Here is a 20,041-nt window from a genome sequence, read left to right as displayed (position 1 = left end):
AGTAAACGCTGTGATCCCTGTACTTAACATGTAATTCCAAAAACCACTCGTCTGCTTGGAAAGCACTGGCTGGGTACTGGACCCAGTGCTAATGCTGGGGATGTGAAAACGCAGATGAGAGGGTCCTACTCTTAAGGGGCTCACATTTTTATGGAGAAGAGATACAGTAGAAAGAAATTAAAATACAGTATGGTATTTTTTGAAGTTATTTTAAAAGAGTAGAGAATGGTGTGGTTATAAGAACTGAGCCATTGAGTCCCCCTTGAGGCGCCTGGAAAAGGTTGGAGGGGAGTTTGGGTTAAGTCGACACTGTAGTTTACAACCTTTTGCCCTGCTGATCATTAGGAGATAATTCCAGCCACAAAGGGGAAGTGCGCGAGTTCCCAAGGCATGTGACGGAAATGGGTACAGTTCAGAGCACCACCGAGAACAGCCTAGAAACAAGTAAAGCTCCGGAGCAGCAAGGTACCAATCCCACATTGACCCTAGTAGAGTCAGGACAGCCCATGCTTTCTGTCTCTATGTGAAATTTCACTCAGGTGTTGATGTCACCGGAAAGACTAAACATTTTACTTGTTATTGGTTTTCTTTTGTCTGTTTTGTTTGCATTCTTTTAGCCAACCTACAAATAACCCCGGACCCAATTTCTGTTTCTGAGGGACAAAGCTTTTCTATAAAGTGCATCAGTGATATGAGTAACTATGATGAGGTGTACTGGAACACTTCTGCTGGAATTAAAATATACAAAAGGTTTTATACCACGAGGAGGTATCCTAATGGAGCAGAGTCGGTGCTGACAGTCAAGACCTCGACCAGGGAGTGGAACGGTGAGTGAAAGCCCAGATACACTGGACCCTGATACCTGGACCCCTGGAAACACATTGTAATCATTGCCATCCACGGAAGGCCTGCCCTGGGCCATGCCTGTGCCAGCCACTCTGTATGACGTATGTACTCACACTAAAGGCAACAGCCTTCCGGGGGAAGATGTCACTATTCCCATTTTACAGATGTGCAAAGTGAGCCTAGGTTTCCACAATTTAAGCTGTAGAGCCAGGATTAGAACTAGTCTCTTTGATTCTAGAGTCTGTGCTTTGCCATTAAGTTAAGAGGATTTTTTTTTATTGAAGCATAGTTAATCTACAATGTGTTAGTTTCAAGTGTACAGCAAAGTGATTCAGTTTTATACACACACACACACATACACATATACTTTTTTAGGTTCTTTTCCATTATACGTTATACAAGATATTGAGTATAGTACCCATGCTATACAGTAGGTCCTTGCTGTTCATCTATTTTATATGCAATAAGTCCCCTACACATGACCGAGTTCCGTTCCGAGAGCACGTTCGTAAGTCCCATTTGTTCATAAGTCCAACAAAGGGAAGCCTAGGTACCCAACTAACACAATCAGTTATATAGTACGGTACTGTAATAGGTTTATAATACTTTTCACACAAAAAATACATAAAAAACACAAAAAATAAAGAAAACATTTTTAATCTTACGGTACAGTACCTTGAAAAGTACAGTAGTACAGCACAACAGCTGGCATCCAGGGACAAGTTTGCATCTTTGAAAGTTCACAGCTTAAAGGTTCGTATGTAGGGAACTTACTGTATTAGTGATTTGTACATGTTAATTCCAAACTCTTAGGAGGATTGTTTTTTTAAAGTATTTTTACCAGACTCTTGTGTTTTACCCAACTGAGGTATAAAAATTCTGCCTAAAGATTTTATATGCCTAGTTCCAAAGGGGTAAAAAACACGTTTTTGTTTTCTACTTATCCCTAGACATTGTTTAGGTTGGGAGGAAATGCAAATTTTTGAAAGAAAAGGGAATTTGATAGAATTGCTTCAATAATAGCTGACATTTCTTGAGCTGTTGCTATGTGATAGATATTGTTTTACGCATTTAAGTGTATGAATTAATTTAAAACAATAAACCTAGAGGAGAGTGCTATTATTTATTTATTTTTTTGTAAACAGTCATTTATTTGGATTCATAGTTTTACAAAGGGAATTCTCTCCCACCTTGTAGTAGCAGAACGATATAGTCCCATTTAGATCGTCATATAGGTCAGCCTTCTTTAGGGAGATGTTTAAACATATAGTATATAACTTTAAAACGCTGTAAAGTTACCACAGAAATAAAATAACAAAACTACCTAATCATTCTACCTCTCTCTCCATCCTCCCTGCCCCTGTACACCTGGGTCTGGGAGATTTGCCTTATCACTCAAAAAAGTCTCAAGAATAATGGTCACCGCTTAGGTCGCACGGGTAAGATTACAGCCAGAGATGAAAAGACCACACATCCATAAGAAGCAGTATCCCAGTCAGGCATCTGAAAGGGCAGAGAGGTGGCGCTGTGCAGGCTGAGTAGCAGGCTCTTCAGTGGGGAGATGAGCACCTGCCCTGCCTCCTCCGTGTTCACCGTAGACACATGCAGGGAATATACCGGCCACCTGCTCCTCAGGGAGGGGCACGATGCCAATCACACTGTCTAAACAAGCGGCACCACCCGCTTTATTTACACAGAGGAAATGCTCGATAGTAACAGTATCATCCATGCCTCCCTCCCCCCCAAGACCATTCTCCTGAATGACCTTCTAAAGCAGAGGTCTTACATTCCCCTACTCCAATATACTCACCTCCTGAAGATACTTCGTTATATGTCATTTCAAGATGCTTCCAGAACCAAACCCTCACAAAGACGTTTAGACTTGGTTCCTGATAACTTGTTTACCTTCAGAGTCCTGGGTAGAGAGCAAACCAGGCTGCAGATTTAACTGCGCGGTCCTATCCGGGCACTGAGCCCAAGGGCTGTTAGGGAGCTGTCCTAAGCCCGGATTCCGGTCATCGGTTACATCTCGGAAAGGAACTCTATAGAGTTGTGGGCAATGACCCACTGGCCCTGAGAAGCCTCGGTGCGAAGCTGACTCCAGGAGTCCTTGTCATTCTTTTCGCTGTCCCAGGAGAACACAGGAATAGGACAAGGGCTTTGCTTCACTGCTTCTTTGTTTGCTCCACTCCAGGAATCGAGAGTGCTGTTATTATCTCCATTTCACAGATGAGGAAACTGAGGCCCAGTGAGGTTAAGGAAACTACCTGAGGTTATACGTCTAGTAGACAGCAAAGTCAAAGGGAAACAGAGACTGTGTTGCTACAGAGGCCAACTCTTCACTACTCTATTCTAAAGCTTTTCATTCATTATAAGCATAATCAGTCCAGATCCTGTGAGTTCTTTACTTTTTCATATAAGGCCCAGGCAACATTGTAGAAATAACTACTTATTATCTGGCTGGACTTGGTAGGTACAATCAGGAAATGGGAGTCTTTTTCTCCTGTGCTGAACTCACGCAGGAGAGTTGCTCTGCCCAGCTGCCCTTTCCTACTCTCAGGCAATAACTTAGGAAGAGCTGTGACTGTTCTGGTCACACTGAACTATTAAACAGTCCCAGACTCAGGTGCTAAAAATCATCCATTCTCATCTAAATCAACTACACTTTTCTTTTATATTCAATGTAAATGTCCCCTCCCTCCCAATGGGAATCAGAAAGCGTTCCCTCTCTGTTCTCGTTCTACGTGTTTTTCCCTCTGGCTAGCAGCTACAGTCGGGGCAAAGAGAAGGAATGTCAGGGACACTGAAAGGTCCTACTTAACTGTAGATGCTGTTATCATCTTCCACTGTCCCGACAACAGCTGATCCAAAGGCGGTTCATCCTCTGACGGGCTCTGGTGTGAAGTCCCGTAGGAAAAGTTCCTTTCATGAAGCTCAACCCAAGCCCTGTCCACAGTCCGCTCTGCTTCACCAAGCACTGGGCGTGCAGGCAACTCCTGCTGCAGCCTTCTCTTTTCACTCCTGCAAAGTCGGCCCGCTCTCCTCTTTAGACTTTTCTAGATAAGAGTCAGACATCTAATCTCAGAGTCCACAGACCAAGCTCTCCCAAGAACTCACAGTCAACCTCTCTCCCTCCCTCCCCACTTCCTCCCCACATTCCTTAGTGGTGCCACGAGGTCCCAGACCAGAGGCACCTAACTCCCTTAAAGATGGGGAAAGGGGGCCTCGCAAGACCACAGTGCTCTATTTCCCTCTCACTGGCAACTTTCTTCAAAGAACTCCCCATCCCAGCACACACCAAAATTCGCATTCCGCCCCCGCTGCAACCCCAACTAAAGAAAGAGCCTTGGAGTAGGTTTTGTGAACCAGATTTGAAACTCAATTCCACCCCCAGCAGGCTATGTGACTCTGGATAGCCACTTGATTTTATTCGAAAGTAAGTGAATATTTAGGTGGCGATGAGCTAGTCCTTCAAATGCATAGCAAACCCAGGAGGGGAACCTATGGAGCATTTTCTAGTCCAGGGCCCAGGAGCGGGTACTGTGCCCGTGCCCCAGCTTGACAAGGAAAACCAAGCCTCTTCTCAACTTTCTCAGCAAATGTCTGTTTGGAGCGATGACTTCGTTCCATCTCATCTTGGCTTCCTTCCACTCAGGAACCTATCACTGCATATTTCGATACAAGAATTCATACAGCGTCATGGCCAAAGATGTCACCGTCCACCCGCTGCCCCTACAGCCCAATATCATGGTTGATCCTTTGGAAGCTGCCATTCCATGCACAAGCTCCCGTCACATCAAGTGCTGCATTGAGGAGGACAGAGACTACAAGGTCATTTTCCAAGCTGGTTCTTCGTCCTTTCCGGCTGGTAAGATGCCCACTGCTGAATTGTAAGGACACATGATTCCATATATGGCGAGTCTAAAACTTTACTCTTAAAATAGGGGTAAAGAGACAGAGAGGGATTGCTTCAGGGACATAATGTAACAGAGGGAAGCCCATGAGGCTTTATTGCCTTCTATTTTGCTATGTGACCAGTGGCTCATTGGTTTGTGACAACATCTTGAGAGTCTGTGAGGGTGGAGCCCACTGTTTTTAGTGACAGCTGTTGAAGGTAGTGTTAAGTTACCGTCACAAGCCTTCTACGTGCTCAGTAGACTCGATATTCTGATCACCCCTCCCTCTATGCTATGAATCAGCACGCAATAAAAGTATGGCAGGGGCTTCCCTGGTGGCGCAGTGGTTGAGAGTCCACCTGCCGATGCAGGGGACACCGGTTCGTGCCCCGGTCCAGGAAGATCCCACATGCCGCAGAGCGGCTGGGCCCGTGAGCCACAACTACTGAGCCCGCGCGTCCGGAGCCTGTGCTCCACAACGGGAGAGGCCACAACAGTGAGAGGCCCGCGTACAGCAAAAAAAAAAAAAAAAAAAAAAAGTATGGCAAAAATCCTTTTAAATGCATAGTTGAGCAGGCAAGAGAGTAAGAGAAATAACCAAGGGTCAAAAACATAGAAGAAAAGAAAAATAGAAGTAATGCTTTAGCTAATGCTGGGGTTTCCCTGAGGGCATCTGCCAATATCAGAAACCTCAGAATCTTTTTTTTCTTTTTAATTTATTTATTTATTATTTTTGACTGTGTTGGGTCTTCGTTTCTGTGCGAGGGCTTTCTCTAGTTGTGGCAAGAGGGGGCCACTCTTCATCGCGGTGTGCGGGCCTCTCACTATCGCGGCCTCTCTTGTTGTGGAGCACAGGCTCCAGACGCGCAGGCTCAGTAGTTGTGGCTCACGGGCCTAGCTGCTCTGCGGCATGTGGGATCTTCCCAGACCAGGGTTCGAACCCGTGTCCCCTGCATTGGCAGGCAGATTCTCAACCACTGTGCCACCAGGGAAGCCCAGAAACCCCAGAATCTTGAATTTGAATTTGAAGGCTCTGAAGTGTATGAAAGAAAAGGCCTTGCTCCCCATGCAGTAACTAAGGCAACCTACCCCATCAACACAATGTCAGGACCCTCAGACAATGATATGCTCAGTAAAAGAAGCAGCTAGAAAAACAAAATTCATCTGCCAGAGTTAAGAGCCTCAGCGCTGGGTGGGCAAGAATTTCCCCTGAGAAGTATAACTGTCCTGCCTTCATTCAGATTTGGGGCTTGAATTTATACAACCTATGTGGTCCAATAACTCCAAGCTGAGGAGTAATTAACTTAAAGTAGTCCGTTGGTAGCACTCAGTGGTACCTGGCCAAAAAATTTAAATCCTCTCTGGTAGAAGGTACCCTCCATCCAGATCCCTCAGGATTCCTGTAGATTAAGGTCAACCAAATATGAACTCACAACCACAAATCGTAATGCATGGACACCTTCATGAGGGATTTATAAGCTCATTCATACTTTCAAGAACTGTTCTTTGGGACCTGTGCTTAATACAAAACATAACAGTAGGCAATGAAAAGAAGACAAAAGAAGTGGGGCATATATATCGATATCTAGAAGGGCGTATGTCGTAAAAGAAAATACATAGAGCATTAACTATACAAAATGAGCACTACAGATAGAAAGAACAATGGAAGTTCAGAAAAATGGGGATCCCATAAAGACCGGACAATTTAGAGAAGGCTGCATGGTAGGGGGGATATGAAATCAATTTGGGTACCGACCTATTTAAGCGTTTTAACATTCTGTGTTCAACACGCGTGCATTCACTGCTACTTCTAGGCTAGAGGCATTTTGAAAACCACATTAAAGTGAATGTGGCACATTCTTGGGAAAAGTTTGGACAAGTTTATCCACATTGGATGATTTTAACAAAATGTGTGCCTTGAATACTAATGCTGTGACTTCATTCTTTCATTGTACCTTAGCAAAAGAAGTTAACGGAAAGCAAGTGTGCTACAAACACCATTTCGTGGCAAACTCAGTTTCCTGTCCAGAAAATATGGATGTGTTTTGTCACATTACCAATACCGCTAATAATTCAGTCCGGAGCCCATCTATGAAGTTTAATCTGGTTCCTGGTGAGAGCATTTTAAATTATTTTAAAATGTTATAGTCATGAGCAGGGATTCATGTATTCATTCACTCCCTCATTCATCCATCAATAAATACATGTTAATCACTTTCATGTAGCAAGCCTTGAGCTAAGCATGGGGCTTTGAAAAGAAATAAGCTATGTTTCTTGGCCTCAAGCCTAGGGGAGAGATAAATGTGCTTTTAAAATGTTATCACATATAATGTGGTAGATTCTAAACTAGAGACAGTTGTGGGTGGTTAGAAGGGGCTGCCTGGTTTAACTATGCTAGTGATTAGGTGGGGAGAAATTGATCAAGAAAGCCTTGCAGATGAAGCCATATTTCCGTACGTAAAAAGAATCAGAAACTATGTAAAAAGGGCTACGTAAAAAGAATCAGAAACTGTCTTTCCCATCCTTTGTCATCACTGAGCCAATATCCCCCTAAATACTATTTTCAAGGTCAAAGGTCGTGATTTGTGGAGCCATCTCTGTAATAACCCATACCGAAGAGCTCTCCTCAGTAGCAACCGAGGGGCAAGTGGATAAAGGATGCTCCTGGGCTTGCATCATAAGCAATCCCCTCCCCGCAGAAATCTTCTCTCTAATAGAACCCGCGATGTCTGTAGGATCCATGGCTCCATTACCAAGCTTGTTTGAGTTTACTGAGGGATTTGAGATCCTTCTCAACATCTGTTGGTATCTGAGTCCTAGACAACAAAGTAGGAAGAAACTTAGAGCTCCCTGCCTCTCTGAGTCACCGTCCTCTGGACCCCACCAAGCACACCTCTTCCATGGGGCAGCCAAGGTCATTTCTCCACTGTCCCTCCATCTTAGCCTAGACATCATCACGTTTTATTCACTTATCTTTGTTCTGCTCTTCTTTCTTCATACCAAGTCTGATTCCTCTTCTTTTTCTTAATAGAACATTACTTAGGTATTCTAAGATTTTACACAATGGCTAAGAACTCAATTCATGCTAAGTGTAAAAGATGATGAGAGCGGGGGTCTGCTCGTCAGAGAGTCAGGGTCCCTTGGAGACTAGAGATTCTACCATAAATGCCACTTTCCCATTCAAGTCTGTCTTGAGTCGAGGTAAAGAAAAGTCATCCTTGCGGGAAACCAGAAGGAATAAATGCTTAGGAGTATTGCCCAGAATATTCAGGTCATGGGTGCCTGGGATTCCTACTACTAATTATATCCTTGGATTAAGGTGGTGCTTCTCAAACTTGGCTGCACCCTAGAATCACCGGGGAAGCTTAAAAAAACTGCTGATGCCTGAATTCCAGCCCAAGAAGTTTTGATCTCCTTGGGCTGGAGTGAGCCTGGACATTGGTATTTTCCAAGCTCCTCGGAAGATTCTAATACACCAGAGCTGAGAACCCCTTGGATTAAGTCATGATTTCCCTAAGACCCTTGTTAACCTGCCCGTCTTTCATCTGGATGAGTACACGTCAAGCTCTCATTATTTTCCATGGCTTAGGTTTTACAGGCATCAGAGAGAAGATTCCTGGAGGTCAGAGGTGGGAATGGGGCACTGAGGAAATAAATTCTGTTAGAAAATGCCAGTGCAGATTAGAATCGGATTTGCATGGAAAGCCCTAAGGGGCTTTAGAAAATCAGGGGCAAAATAAAGAAATTGGGCAACTCCGAAAAGGTCACTGAAAGGAAAAAAGAAGATGAGTTCAAAGATCAAAGCTCTACCTGAGCCTGACCCTATTTCCACTATCTTTTCTCCTCTCTTCAATTGTCCTTTTTATGTCCATTTTTCCAATGCAGGGGAGAACGTCACATGCCAAGATCCTATCATAGGTGTTGGGGAACCCGGAAAAGTCATCCAGAAGCTTTGCCAGTTCTCTAATGTTCCCAGAATCCCTGGGAGTTCCATTGGCGGGATCATAACTTACAGATGTGTGGGCTCCCAGTGGAAGGTCAAGAAAAACAACTGCATCTCTGGCCCCATAAATACTCTGCTCCAGCTGGCTGAGGTGATTCTTTTTTTTTTTTTTTAAGAAGATGTTGGGGGTAGGAGTTTATTAATTTATTTTATTTATTTTTGCTGTGTTGGGTCTTCGTTTCTGTGCGAGGGCTTTCTCTAGTTGCTGCAGGCGGGGGCCTCTCACTGTCACGGCCTCTCTCGTTGCGGAGCACAGGCTCCAGACGCGCAGGCTCAGCGGCCGTGGCTCACGGGCCCAGCCGCTCCGCGGCATGTGGGATCCTCCCAGACCACGGCTCGAACCCGTGTCCCCTGCATTAGCAGGCAGACTCTCAACCACTGCGCCACCAGGGAAGCCCCCTGAGGTGATTCTTAAACACTTGACTCTGAACTCTTGGGGGGGAGATGTGTCTAGCTGATCCTGTTTCTCAGCACTTAGGAAAACGGGCTTTGAGCTCCTTGCTGTTGCTCTCAAAGCTATACTTATTTAATCCCAAAGAAGATGCAACCCTAGAAATGCTGAATATTTTGCTTGAATCCAAATATGGAGGCAGCGAAATACGTGTTCTGCCCTAGGACCAGCTGTGCAGTGCCACCTTGACTTCTTAATACCTTGTTTCCATTACCTCCAAGATGGAAGTCGTGTTATCCCCTCTAACTGCTCTCCTTTGAAGAATTTTTATATCAAGCTAATAGCGCTAATCTTTTCAGAGAGGGGAGCAACACAAAAAGTAAGGTTCGTCAGTCAAAAAAAATAGTTGGGCTTTACGCTTTTACAAGTCTGAGATTTCCTCAATCCTTAGAGGTAACCTATGGTTATAGAAGGGCCTAGCTGACCTCTCTTACCTAGAATAGAGGTTACTGCCATGTGGTAGGAAAAACATGTTTCACTTCATCAAAATAAATATAAATTACCTCTCATACTTAAGTTGCGGAAAGTTCGAGGCGCCTAAAATTCCATGAGTTACAATAAATGAGGCAATTAGTGGGGTTATAGCTCATGGTAACATCTTCAGACCGTGAGCTATATTTGGAGCTAACATCTGGTTAGCTCCAAATCCTTGAATCCTGGGAAGAAGGACAGAGAAAAAAGCGTGATACTGGTTTGCATTTTATCTAATTATCTCTTGTCTCACATCAAATTCCTTAAAATACCGACTAAGTATAAAGCATTATTATAGGTGCTATCAGGGTAAAGAGGCCAAATCAAAACTTGACCTCTGATTGGATATGGAATATAGATGTTATATATGTATTAATTGGGGCTAGGATAGTCAGGAAGTTCTGCTTGAAAAACTTGGCATCTGAGTTAGACCTTGATGGGTAAAGCATCGGGAATATAAACTATCCCAATTGAGGAAGATAGAAATTATAATTTGAACTCAACATTGGGCCCTGGTCCCAATTCTAGACACTACATACCCTTTCAATGGAAAGGGGGCATGCTGACCTATCATGCTCCATCTAATTTATCCATTCAACATATGTTATTGAATACCTACTACATACGAAGTTAAATGACTGTGTTAGGGGTTATGGGATATGAGAAGGATATAAAGAAATGCAACACATGGTTCCCATCGTTAAGGAGCTTGTCATTTAATGGGAGAGAGACAAATTAAAACACAGGATGACATTGGTAGAGATGTCACAAATGTAAATTCCGTTAAGTAAAACAAATACTTCTGCATTCAGAGGAAGAAACTCCCCTGGGTTAAAACACTCATCAAAGTTCTTTATGGAGAAGACCAACTTTTAATTCATTCTTTAATTATAGTGAGGAGTCAGATAGTTAGAAAACACAAATGTGATTATTATAGATAAGGTGACCATATAATTTATCATCCAAACCAGGATACTTTTTGCTTTTTGTTTTTTTTGTTTGTGCATGTGTGTGTTTGTTTTATTAAAGTAGAGTTAATTTACAATGTTGTGTTAGGGAAAAGAATCTAAAAAAGAATATTTCAGATTCTTTTCCCTTATAGGTTATTACAAAATATTGAGCATAGTTCCCTGTGCTATACAGTAGGCCCTTGTTTGTCCTAATTTTCCCTCCCCCTGTTTCCCCTTTGGTAACATTAAGTTTGATTTCTGTGTATATGGGTCTATTTCTGTTTTGTATATAAGTTCATTTGTATCATTTTTGAACATAAAAGAGGACACTATTTATAATTACACTGGGACATCAGATATAAACCAGAACTGTCCCAGGAAATTTGGGATAGAAACCTCAGAGTGGCAAATGTGCTTTCATACAGACAATCAAGTGACAATTTCATGCAACTTTAATCTAGTTCTCTAGCAGTCATATCTACTTCCCTTCCTTTTTCTTTTCAACTAGTCATCAGGTTGACATATGCTCTATTGTTCCCCTTCATGTAATATTCCATTCTGAAGAGCAAGCACAGTTTAAGAGATAAGTACATTACCTTATGGGATATACTTATGAGAATGGAGGAATCAAAAAGGAAACTCAGATGTGAGAGATTTTTGTCATGGATGTATCAGCAGTATTTGATGACTGATGGGCAAGTTTTTTGTTTTTTTCCTGTGTCGGCTTTTGTTTTACTAGGCTTTGATGAAGAGCCCCTCTCAGGATGAGAAGCTCCCTTCATACCTGAAGAATCTTTCCATTAGCACAAACCAGGTGAAACTTGAAGTCAACTCATTTCCCGGGAGCCTGGGAGCCATTATTAACATCCTTGATTTGCTCTCAACAGTTCCAACCCAAGTGAACTCAGAAATGATGATGGTGAGTTTGCTTAAGCCTTGCAGGAGTTTGGGGTCTTGTCTTTTCATCCCTCAGGACTTGGGGTCAAGAAACATAACTTCTCTCCATTGCAACTTCTCTGTCTTTTCCTGAACAACGCTTTGCCAGCTCTGGCTTTTAGCATATCAGTGAATATATTCAGTGTACATTTTAGGATCTTAAGATTTCTTTAGAGAAGGTCTGTTTTAGTTTCTTCATTAAAAGAGAATGAATTCTTACCTGCTTTCTAAGAAAACTAGGAGTGAAAGGTTTTCAGAATATGTACAAGGTGGGATTCTCAATGGTCTCTCACAAAACATGATCTTTGAAGCAATCCGCATTCTGAGAGGAAAGAGAATTCACCCACCAGAATTCACATGAAGAGACTTTAATGAAGGGATACTTACAGAGGTAAAACCAGGAATTAAAAAAAAAAAGGTGTAAGGCACCCAGAGACCAGCTACATTTAGAAGCCCTTACTACCCCGAGGATTAATGTGGGAAGGAGAGGAAATAGTGCACCCATAGCCTTGGAGGAGGGATCACTGAGCAGGAACTACAGTATCGGAAGTATGTAACTATCACCAAAGGTGTGCTGAGAGTGAAATGAAGGTGCAGCGGGTAGCAGGAAAAATATATCTCAGCTTCTTTCTTCTCTCACCCTCTCATCTCCCGCCGATGCTTCTCATTGGCCAAAGCCAACCAGAGATAACTGGCAAGCAGCTTGGGTACCAGGAGTCTAAGGAACTTATACAGATTTCCTAGGGCTGCTGTAACAAATTGCTTCATTCTAACCTCTGGCTTTGTCTTCACATGACCTTCTCTTCTTCTCCATTTACCTTCTCCTTTTCTGTCTCTTATGAGGGTACTTGGATTTAGGGCCCATTTAGGTAATCCAGGTTGATTTTTCTCTCAAGATCCTTAATTACATCTACAAAGATGCTTTCTCCAAATAAGGTTTTCTCCAAATAAGGGCCACCATTCAACTCACGGCAGGGTTCATCATTTCAGAGACCAGAACAAGGCAAAGAAGGGCAGAGAGAAAAAGCCACTTCCCTCCATGGAGAGAAGCCACAAATGACAATTCCAAGTTTATGGGAGAGAGAATCAAAATATTGAGCTAAACAGAAAGATGCCTTTAATGACACTCCCATGATGCTTAGCCTTTGAGAGGGTCTTCTGAGACTACCGCACTCTTGCTGGTGAGATACCACCCACCCAAAAGCCTTTACAGGCTTGAGATTTAAAATAAAATAAAACAATTAATAAATATCTCTGTCAGCCTGCTGAGTCGACCTTAGTGAGAGGTAGGGGCAGTTCTCACCATCACGACTGCTAAATGTTGAGTAAGTCTCGCAGTCGTGAGGACCCATCCCCTGCTAATTCCCTCCATGAGAAGGTGGATCAGAGTCCTCCACAGCCTGTGATGGCTGCACGTTTCTCTTCTATTTTCTTCTTCCCTGTACCCACTTAATGAGTTTCCAGGGAGATGTTCTCTTCTTCTCTCTTACGATTGAAAACATTTGGTTGGTTTGATCCCATGCCTTGTCAATTACAGCACGTCCTCTCCACGGTCAACGTCATCCTCGGCAAACCCATTTTGAATACCTGGATGATGTCACAACAGCAAAAGACCAATCAGAGCTCACAGTTACTGGATTCATTGGAAAGATTTTCCCGAGCCTTGCGGTCAGAAGATAGCACCATCTCCCAACCTAACGTTCAGATGAAGAGCATGGTCATAAAATCTGGCCACCCCAAATCCTACACACAGAGCTTTGTTTTCTTAGACTCTGAGCTCTGGGGCAATGTGACCATTAATGAATGCCAACTGGAACACCTGCAACCAGATTCATTTATCGTCACCGTGGCTTTCCCAACTCTCAAAACCATCCTCGCCCAGGATGTTCCAGGAAAGACTTTTGCAAACAGCTTAGTGATGACAACCACTGTCAGCCACAATCTAACCACGCCATTCAGGATTTCGATGACTTTCAAAAACAACAACCCTTCGGGCGGGGTACCGAGGTGTGTCTTCTGGAACTTCAACCTCGCCAACCACACGGGGGGGTGGGACAGCAGTGGGTGTTATGTTAAAGAAGTCACCGAGGACAGTGTGTCCTGCAGCTGTGACCACCTCACATCCTTCTCCATCCTCATGTCCCCTGATTCCCCGGACCCTGATTCTCTCCTGAAAATCCTGCTGGATATCATTTCCTACATCGGGCTGTGCTTTTCCATCTTGAGCTTGGCGGCCTGCCTCGCTGTGGAAGCTGTGGTGTGGAAATCGGTCACCAAGAACCGGACTTCCTCCATGCGCCACATCTGCATCGTGAACATCGCGGCCTCCCTTCTGGTCGCCGACGTCTGGTTCATCGTGGCCGCCGCTGTCCACAACTACCGCTACCCGCTCAACCAGACGGCCTGTGTGGCTGCCACCTTCTTCGTCCACTTCTCCTACCTCAGCGTCTTCTTCTGGATGCTGACTCTGGGCCTCATGCTCTTCTACCGGTTGGTTTTCATCCTGCATGACACGAGCAAGTCCATTCAGAAGGCCATTGCGTTTTCTCTCGGCTACGGTTGCCCTCTGGTCATCTCCGTCATCACGGTGGGGGCCACCCAGCCCCGGGAGGTGTACACAAGGAAAAATGCCTGTTGGCTCAACTGGGAGGATACCAAGGCCCTGCTGGCCTTCGTTATCCCAGCACTGATCATTGTGGTGGTCAATGTGACCATCACGGTCGTGGTCATCACCAAGATCCTGAGACCTTCCATCGGGGACAAGCCGAGCAGGCAGGAAAAAAGCAGCCTGTTCCAGATCACCAAGAGCCTTGGGGTCCTCACACCGCTCTTGGGGCTCACCTGGGGTTTCGGTCTCGCCACTGTGTTCCAGGGGAGCAATGCTGTCTTCCATATTGTATTTACCCTCCTCAATGCCTTCCAGGTACGTTCTGCAGGGCAGCGCTCTCAGGAGGGAGCTATAATGATAGAAACACAAACAGGGGTAGGAACGGGGAAGGACTTTTGTTCATAGGAGGCCCTAGCCCTAAAGAACGGTAATGACAAGAAGTCAGTGAAATAGAGAGGGTGCATTCCTCTGCTTCCATGGAACCGCACGCCTCTTATCACCTGCATTATAGTTTAGTTGCCTATGCACCTCTCTTCTAAGCGCCCTGATAATACAAATAGGAGGAAAGTCCCTTCCCTACACTGGATTTTGCTATTTATCTAACACTATCTTGATGCCGTTTATTATCTCCTAAATGAAAATACCACCATTAAACCAAACAATCTCTCCAGTTAATTTCCACTAGCATTAAATGAGCTCTGCCTTGGTGAGGTCAGGGGCAGCATCTGTCTTATTTATCAGTACATTCCTAGTGCCTGCAAAGCCCTTGGCACAGACTAGGTGCTCAGTAACCATTTGGCAAATGAAATGAAGGCTCTGTACCACCTAGTGGGTTCTCAGGAAACATTTTTCTGAAGGATGAAAGAATGAATGCTCTGTGGAAGGTAGACATTTTGCTCCATTATGTGAAAATGAAAAAGACATTCTCTTTGCTCTCCAGCAGCACGTAACTATAATACAAGCCACATTGTTAGGTGGGCTTTAGCAGAGGTACAGACGACAAGCCTTTGGAGCACAAGGAAGGGGGATGCTTAATTCTGATTCAACCAGTAGATCAGTGGTAGGCCTAGGTCCCCATGAGCTGGTGAGGATCCAGGGCATCTGGAGGTGATGCCGAGACATTGCCTTAGATGCTAATGCCAAGACCATGCAAATTCTAACTTCTGCTACTGGGCCCATGGCTCCAAACTCTAAGGCTCATGTCTAATGATGTTTATAATATGCCTTGACTAGAAGGGACTGATTATTCCACCTCATGCCCTATGTTCTCATCACAAGAGGGCTACTGTAGACATGAGAGGTATGTTTAATAACATAACCAACAGGATCTCCAGTGCACAATTGGGTGGAAATAGGGAAATTGAAAATACCCTTATGACATTATAACATCAGAGGTCCCTTGGTGTGGACCTACTGGTCATCTACTGGACCATAAGTGCAGATGTGGAAAGAGGTAGTACAAATTCTATGGCAGGTGAACAATGCTTCCTAGTTTGCTAGACTAGAATATGATTAGTTTAATAAATATGATTAAAATGCACTTCTTCCCAATTCTTTTTTCAGGGATTATTCATTTTACTCTTTGGATGCCTCTGGGATCAGAAGGTAAGAACAGTGGCAGTCATGATTCTAGAAAAGTCTAAATCGCAGTGACGTGTTGAGTTGACAACGGCTTCTTTTAAATGGTGCAGGTACAGGAAGCCTTGCTGAATAAGTTTTCACTGTCGAGATGGTCTTCACAGCACTCAAAGGTAAATACTTCGTTTGTAGAGACTTACACAAACCCCTCTCTCTCCACTACCAATTATAACATAGATTATTCCACTGTGTTTTCTTCTTACCTGATTCTGCCTATTAAACATAGTCACGGCACAGAACTAGCGTTAAGATGCTGTCCCCACATCTTTAAATAGAGGTTACAAATAGCACAGATAATATCAACTGGAGGTTAAAACCAAATTTCAATGAGAAGCACCCTTCTGGGGAAACTCAAGGCCATAAAGAACAAAATTTGAAGGATAGTGAATAGAGTTTTCTGTAGTTCATCTTGGAAGGTAACTATTGCCCTTAAATATATTTGCTTTCCTATGTCAGAAGATAATAAACCCTATCAAACAGTAAAAAATGTATTTGGAAGCTATTTCCCTCCTACTGGTGGTGACGTTACAGTGTTTCAGAAGGTGGCTTCCCTGCTTAATTTGTCTGAAATAGAAATTCATGCTCATCCAGGCTCTCTCCTTAAAGTGAAATGAAAGATGCCGTCAGTGACCACCGGCAGGCAGCAAACGAATCATCCTACAGCTCAAAACTGGGCCTTGGTCTAACGCGTTTGCTGTGTAATTCTTTTTTTCTTTTCTAGTCAACATCCCTAGGTTCATCCACTCCAGTATTTTCTATGAGTTCTCCAATATCAAGAAGATTTAACAATTTGTTTGGTAAAACAGGTATGTGCTGACGTCTAGATGTTTCCTGGCTTGACCTAAACATATTTGCCCTGGGGGGAATCTCACACCCCTACTGTCCCACTGCCCACTTCATGGCATTGACCCATAATGGCCTTATTTGGGGCAGAGGTTAAGTACTTGCTTATATTTTCCCAAACACCCAAGGGGTTGGTACAGAGGGCAGTGGCCTTCAACCTGTGGAGAGCTCTCCATAAAAACTGTACCCACCATAAAACTGGGAACCGTAAATTGCTGGCCTGGTCAAACACGGAGTTCTCTTCTATTCCTGTTATATAATAGGTAGGTCATGTTTATGGGTTACAGGGCAGCAAAGAATATATTTAGAGAATCCTACCATAGGATCCCATGCTGTGAATTTCATTTCCCTTTTTTTTTCCCTTTTCTTTTTTTGGACTGTGCTTCTTTTACACATCGACATTTATAAAACTGTGCATACATATGAGGGATCATCCAAGTTAGCTGTTCTATTAGGGGCATGGCACCGTGAACATTTCCTCCTTGTAGACATAAGATAAAGAATGTTAATGACTTTGGGCAGTGGGTCTCAGCTATCCTGGCAAGCTGAAACTCCTGTCCCATGTCACCACCACCTCCTCCCCTTAGGAAAATAGGCACCAGACTTCCTTTCGGCTCCTCAAAACTGAACAAACCTCACAAATGAATAAATGTATCAAATGTATCAAAAGCCTTCCTGACTCAGGCTTTTCATATAAAGCAAATTTTGAGAATGCCTATTAATTATTGAAACTCCGGAGAACTTGGTGTTTTGAGCTTCATTTTGATGCGTTACTCATGAAACTGGAGGACCTTCACTTCTGATTGGACCTGTTGTGAAATGATCAAATCTCCAGGGTATGTTAGAACGGTTCCCTTTGGCCAGCACTGTCCCTGGATCACGTTTATCGTTTGCATTAAAGCAAGAACAGTGAACACTCCAAGAAACGATTCTACAGAATCAGAATTATGCAATATGTAAGGTCAATAAAATGTGTTCATGGTTTCTGAACCAGTCAGATCAAGAGTTGGGGTCCTGTTCCCGAGGTCCCGGGGCCTGAGAGCCCCGGCCATTGCCACTTAGCCTTTCAGGGTCATTAATGCAGATCCAGGTTGGCCTATCTGAGGGTTCCATAATCACTGTAACTTTGGTTTGTGTTGTCAGCAGCGACAAAGGGCCCCCCAGGCAATGATGGAAACCTTGTTAGCCGTGGCAGTCCGCCCATCTGATGGTAGGGTGGGGCACTGTGTCGCTTCCCCTGCCCAACACACAGCCCGTACTGTCCCCGTGTTCAGTCCCCACCCCGCTGCTGACACGAGCCTGTGCGGTAGCTCGCGGGCCGCCCGCCCTGCTACACTCACCCTCAGCACTCTTGTTGGCATTCTCTGACTCCTGCTGCTTTTTCGGTCCTGCCTTTTCTTCTCCTGTGATTTTCTCTTTTCTTTCCTTTTCCCCAGCGCAGTCCCCAGGCCCCTCCCAAGAGCTTCCCAAAGTCACACCAACCCAAAGGGACCAGGGATATTCCCTCCCACGGATGCCCCCAAGCCAGTGCATGTGGTGGCATGCAGAGGGCTGCCCCTGTCGCGATCTCCCTGTCTTTTGTAGAAATCTGGCTGCTGGTATGATGTGAAATAGTTAGCGCTTGTCTTGTCGGCCGCCACGCATGCTTGAGAACAGCTTTGTTTGTTCTCCAGGACTTCTGGGTCTGGGGAGGAGGGCAGGCATGTGTTCCTATCCAGGCATGGCCTGAGCTTACCTGTCTCCTGGAGTAGAGCGCCCCCTGGTCCATTAGCAGAGGTTCACACCCCAGTAATCATGAAGACTTGGCCTTCAGCTGAGCTGCTGTTCTGTTTTTCAGGAACATACAATGTTTCCACCCCGGAAATAACCAGCTCATCCCTGGAAAACACATCCAGTGCTTATTCATTGCTCAACTAAGAACAGGAGAATCCAGCCCATGGAACCTCTTGGGGAACAGTGGACGTTCTCTGAAAAAGAGATCCTTTCCAAGCCATGGATAAAATGTTTTCTCCGCAGGCTTCAGGGAACAGATGCTGAAGAGACTTTTTCATTAGGGAAGGGGCTTCCTTTTGTAAATACAGACTAAAAGGAATTGTTACCTTTATGTTGCAGGCCTACCCCCACCCCTTGTGTGATACCGAATGTGTATAGTATTTAAGTGAAACTCAAGCCAACTTCTCTGTCTATATTGTAAAATAGAATTTCAGAGACATTTTTACTTTTCACACCCTGGGCCCAAAGATAAGCTTTGATTAAAATAATAAGTGAAAGGCTAGGACCTAGGAAATACTTCAGTGAATTCTAGGAAGGAAGGAAGGCAAGAAGAAAGGAAGAAAGAAGGGAGAGATGGAGGAAACTAGAAGGAAAAGAAAAAAATAGAGAACAACATAAGGACCATATTCTAAGATTTCCATGTTAATGACCTAATACAATTGCTTCTCAGGTGCTGCAACACCGAAAATTCAAAAATGACTCCAAAATGGAAATGGAAAATTAGCCGTGGAGAAACTTCACTATCTTCCTGGTATTTCCTTAGTTAAGAGGGACCAAAAAAAAAAACAAAAGCAATGAAAAAATTAGGGAGGAAATTATGTCAAAGATGCTTTCAAGTGGATGATAATATTTACAAGAAATTCATGGAAGAAGACATGATTCCTCTGATGCTAAACACATACATACGTGCTACTGTATGTTAAGGTTGGAGCTAAGTGGAATGAATAGACAGAGGAAGTGTGATGACCATGCCTTATTAGATCACAGCAGACCAACTGCTGATTCCACTTTTATAGTTTAGCAGAAAAGGCTTATGTTTTGCTTCCACTTTTTGAAAGCAAAATATATATATTTTTACATCCATTCATTTCCAAATGTGATATATTGCACTGAAGTACAGAACCCCCCTCTACTGTCATATATGAACAGCTTTAACCAGGTACTTTCCTGTGCATGATAGAATAGATTGTCATGACCTTACAGCATTGTATATTATTATTGTCGTAGTTACTGTGGATTTAGGGGCCCTGGGTGTGTTGTATAGCTCTCTATGTATTAATTCTTTCAGTTCCTAAGTTCCTAGACCAATATACATTAAGAGTTTTCTACTGTCTAATTTGTGTTTATTTCAACCACCTGGAAATCTTCTAGAAAGAAATTTTACAACCGGCTAGTCTGTGCTTCGGATGACACTTTACCTTGATGAACAGATGGTGAAGATTGTTTGTGAATTATGTGCATGTGTGTATTTTGCTTGTGTGTGTACATGTCATAAAAATACAAAGATTGAAATAGCATCCTTGTCAAAGTTAACCATGTAATGCCGCAGAGCAACTACTGAAGCCCGTGTGCCTACAGCCCGTGCTCCGCAACAAGGGAAGCCACGACAATGAGAAGCCCGCGCAC

At 43.8% G+C, this 20,041-nt stretch overlaps 1 protein-coding gene across 11 annotated transcripts in view; it reads left to right on the top strand.

Moving 5' to 3' along the window:
* The window catches only part of ADGRF5 (adhesion G protein-coupled receptor F5), a 107,437-nt gene extending 87,697 nt beyond the window's left edge, over positions 1 to 19,740 (top strand). For 6 of the 11 annotated variants that reach the window (XM_024766265.1, XM_024766264.1, XM_024766270.1 and 3 more), the window contains 11 exons: positions 346 to 465; positions 618 to 827; positions 4,502 to 4,714; positions 6,703 to 6,855; positions 8,628 to 8,836; positions 11,357 to 11,536; positions 13,091 to 14,476; positions 15,725 to 15,766; positions 15,853 to 15,912; positions 16,521 to 16,605; positions 18,480 to 19,740. In XM_024766265.1, coding sequence (XP_024622033.1) covers positions 346 to 465; positions 618 to 827; positions 4,502 to 4,714; positions 6,703 to 6,855; positions 8,628 to 8,836; positions 11,357 to 11,536; positions 13,091 to 14,476; positions 15,725 to 15,766; positions 15,853 to 15,912; positions 16,521 to 16,605; positions 18,480 to 18,559 — 2,738 coding nt within the window. In that variant the 3' untranslated portion in view covers positions 18,560 to 19,740. Of the gene's footprint in view, positions 1 to 345; positions 466 to 617; positions 828 to 4,501; positions 4,715 to 6,702; positions 6,856 to 8,627; positions 8,837 to 11,356; positions 11,537 to 13,090; positions 14,477 to 15,724; positions 15,767 to 15,852; positions 15,913 to 16,520; positions 16,606 to 17,785; positions 17,853 to 18,479 lie in introns of all 11 variants that reach the window. The other 5 variants (XM_024766272.1, XM_024766271.1, XM_024766274.1 and 2 more) reach the window with 3 other exon arrangements.
* Positions 19,741 to 20,041: the final 301 nt, after the last annotated feature.

The sequence above is a fragment of the Neophocaena asiaeorientalis genome, unplaced genomic scaffold, assembly GCF_003031525.2.
Source record: "Neophocaena asiaeorientalis asiaeorientalis breed wild unplaced genomic scaffold, Neophocaena_asiaeorientalis_V1.1 scaffold46, whole genome shotgun sequence".
Classification (NCBI taxonomy): Eukaryota; Metazoa; Chordata; class Mammalia; order Artiodactyla; family Phocoenidae; genus Neophocaena; species Neophocaena asiaeorientalis.
The sequence above is the reverse complement of the archived record's forward strand: the minus strand, read 5'-3'. Positions and strand labels throughout refer to the sequence as shown.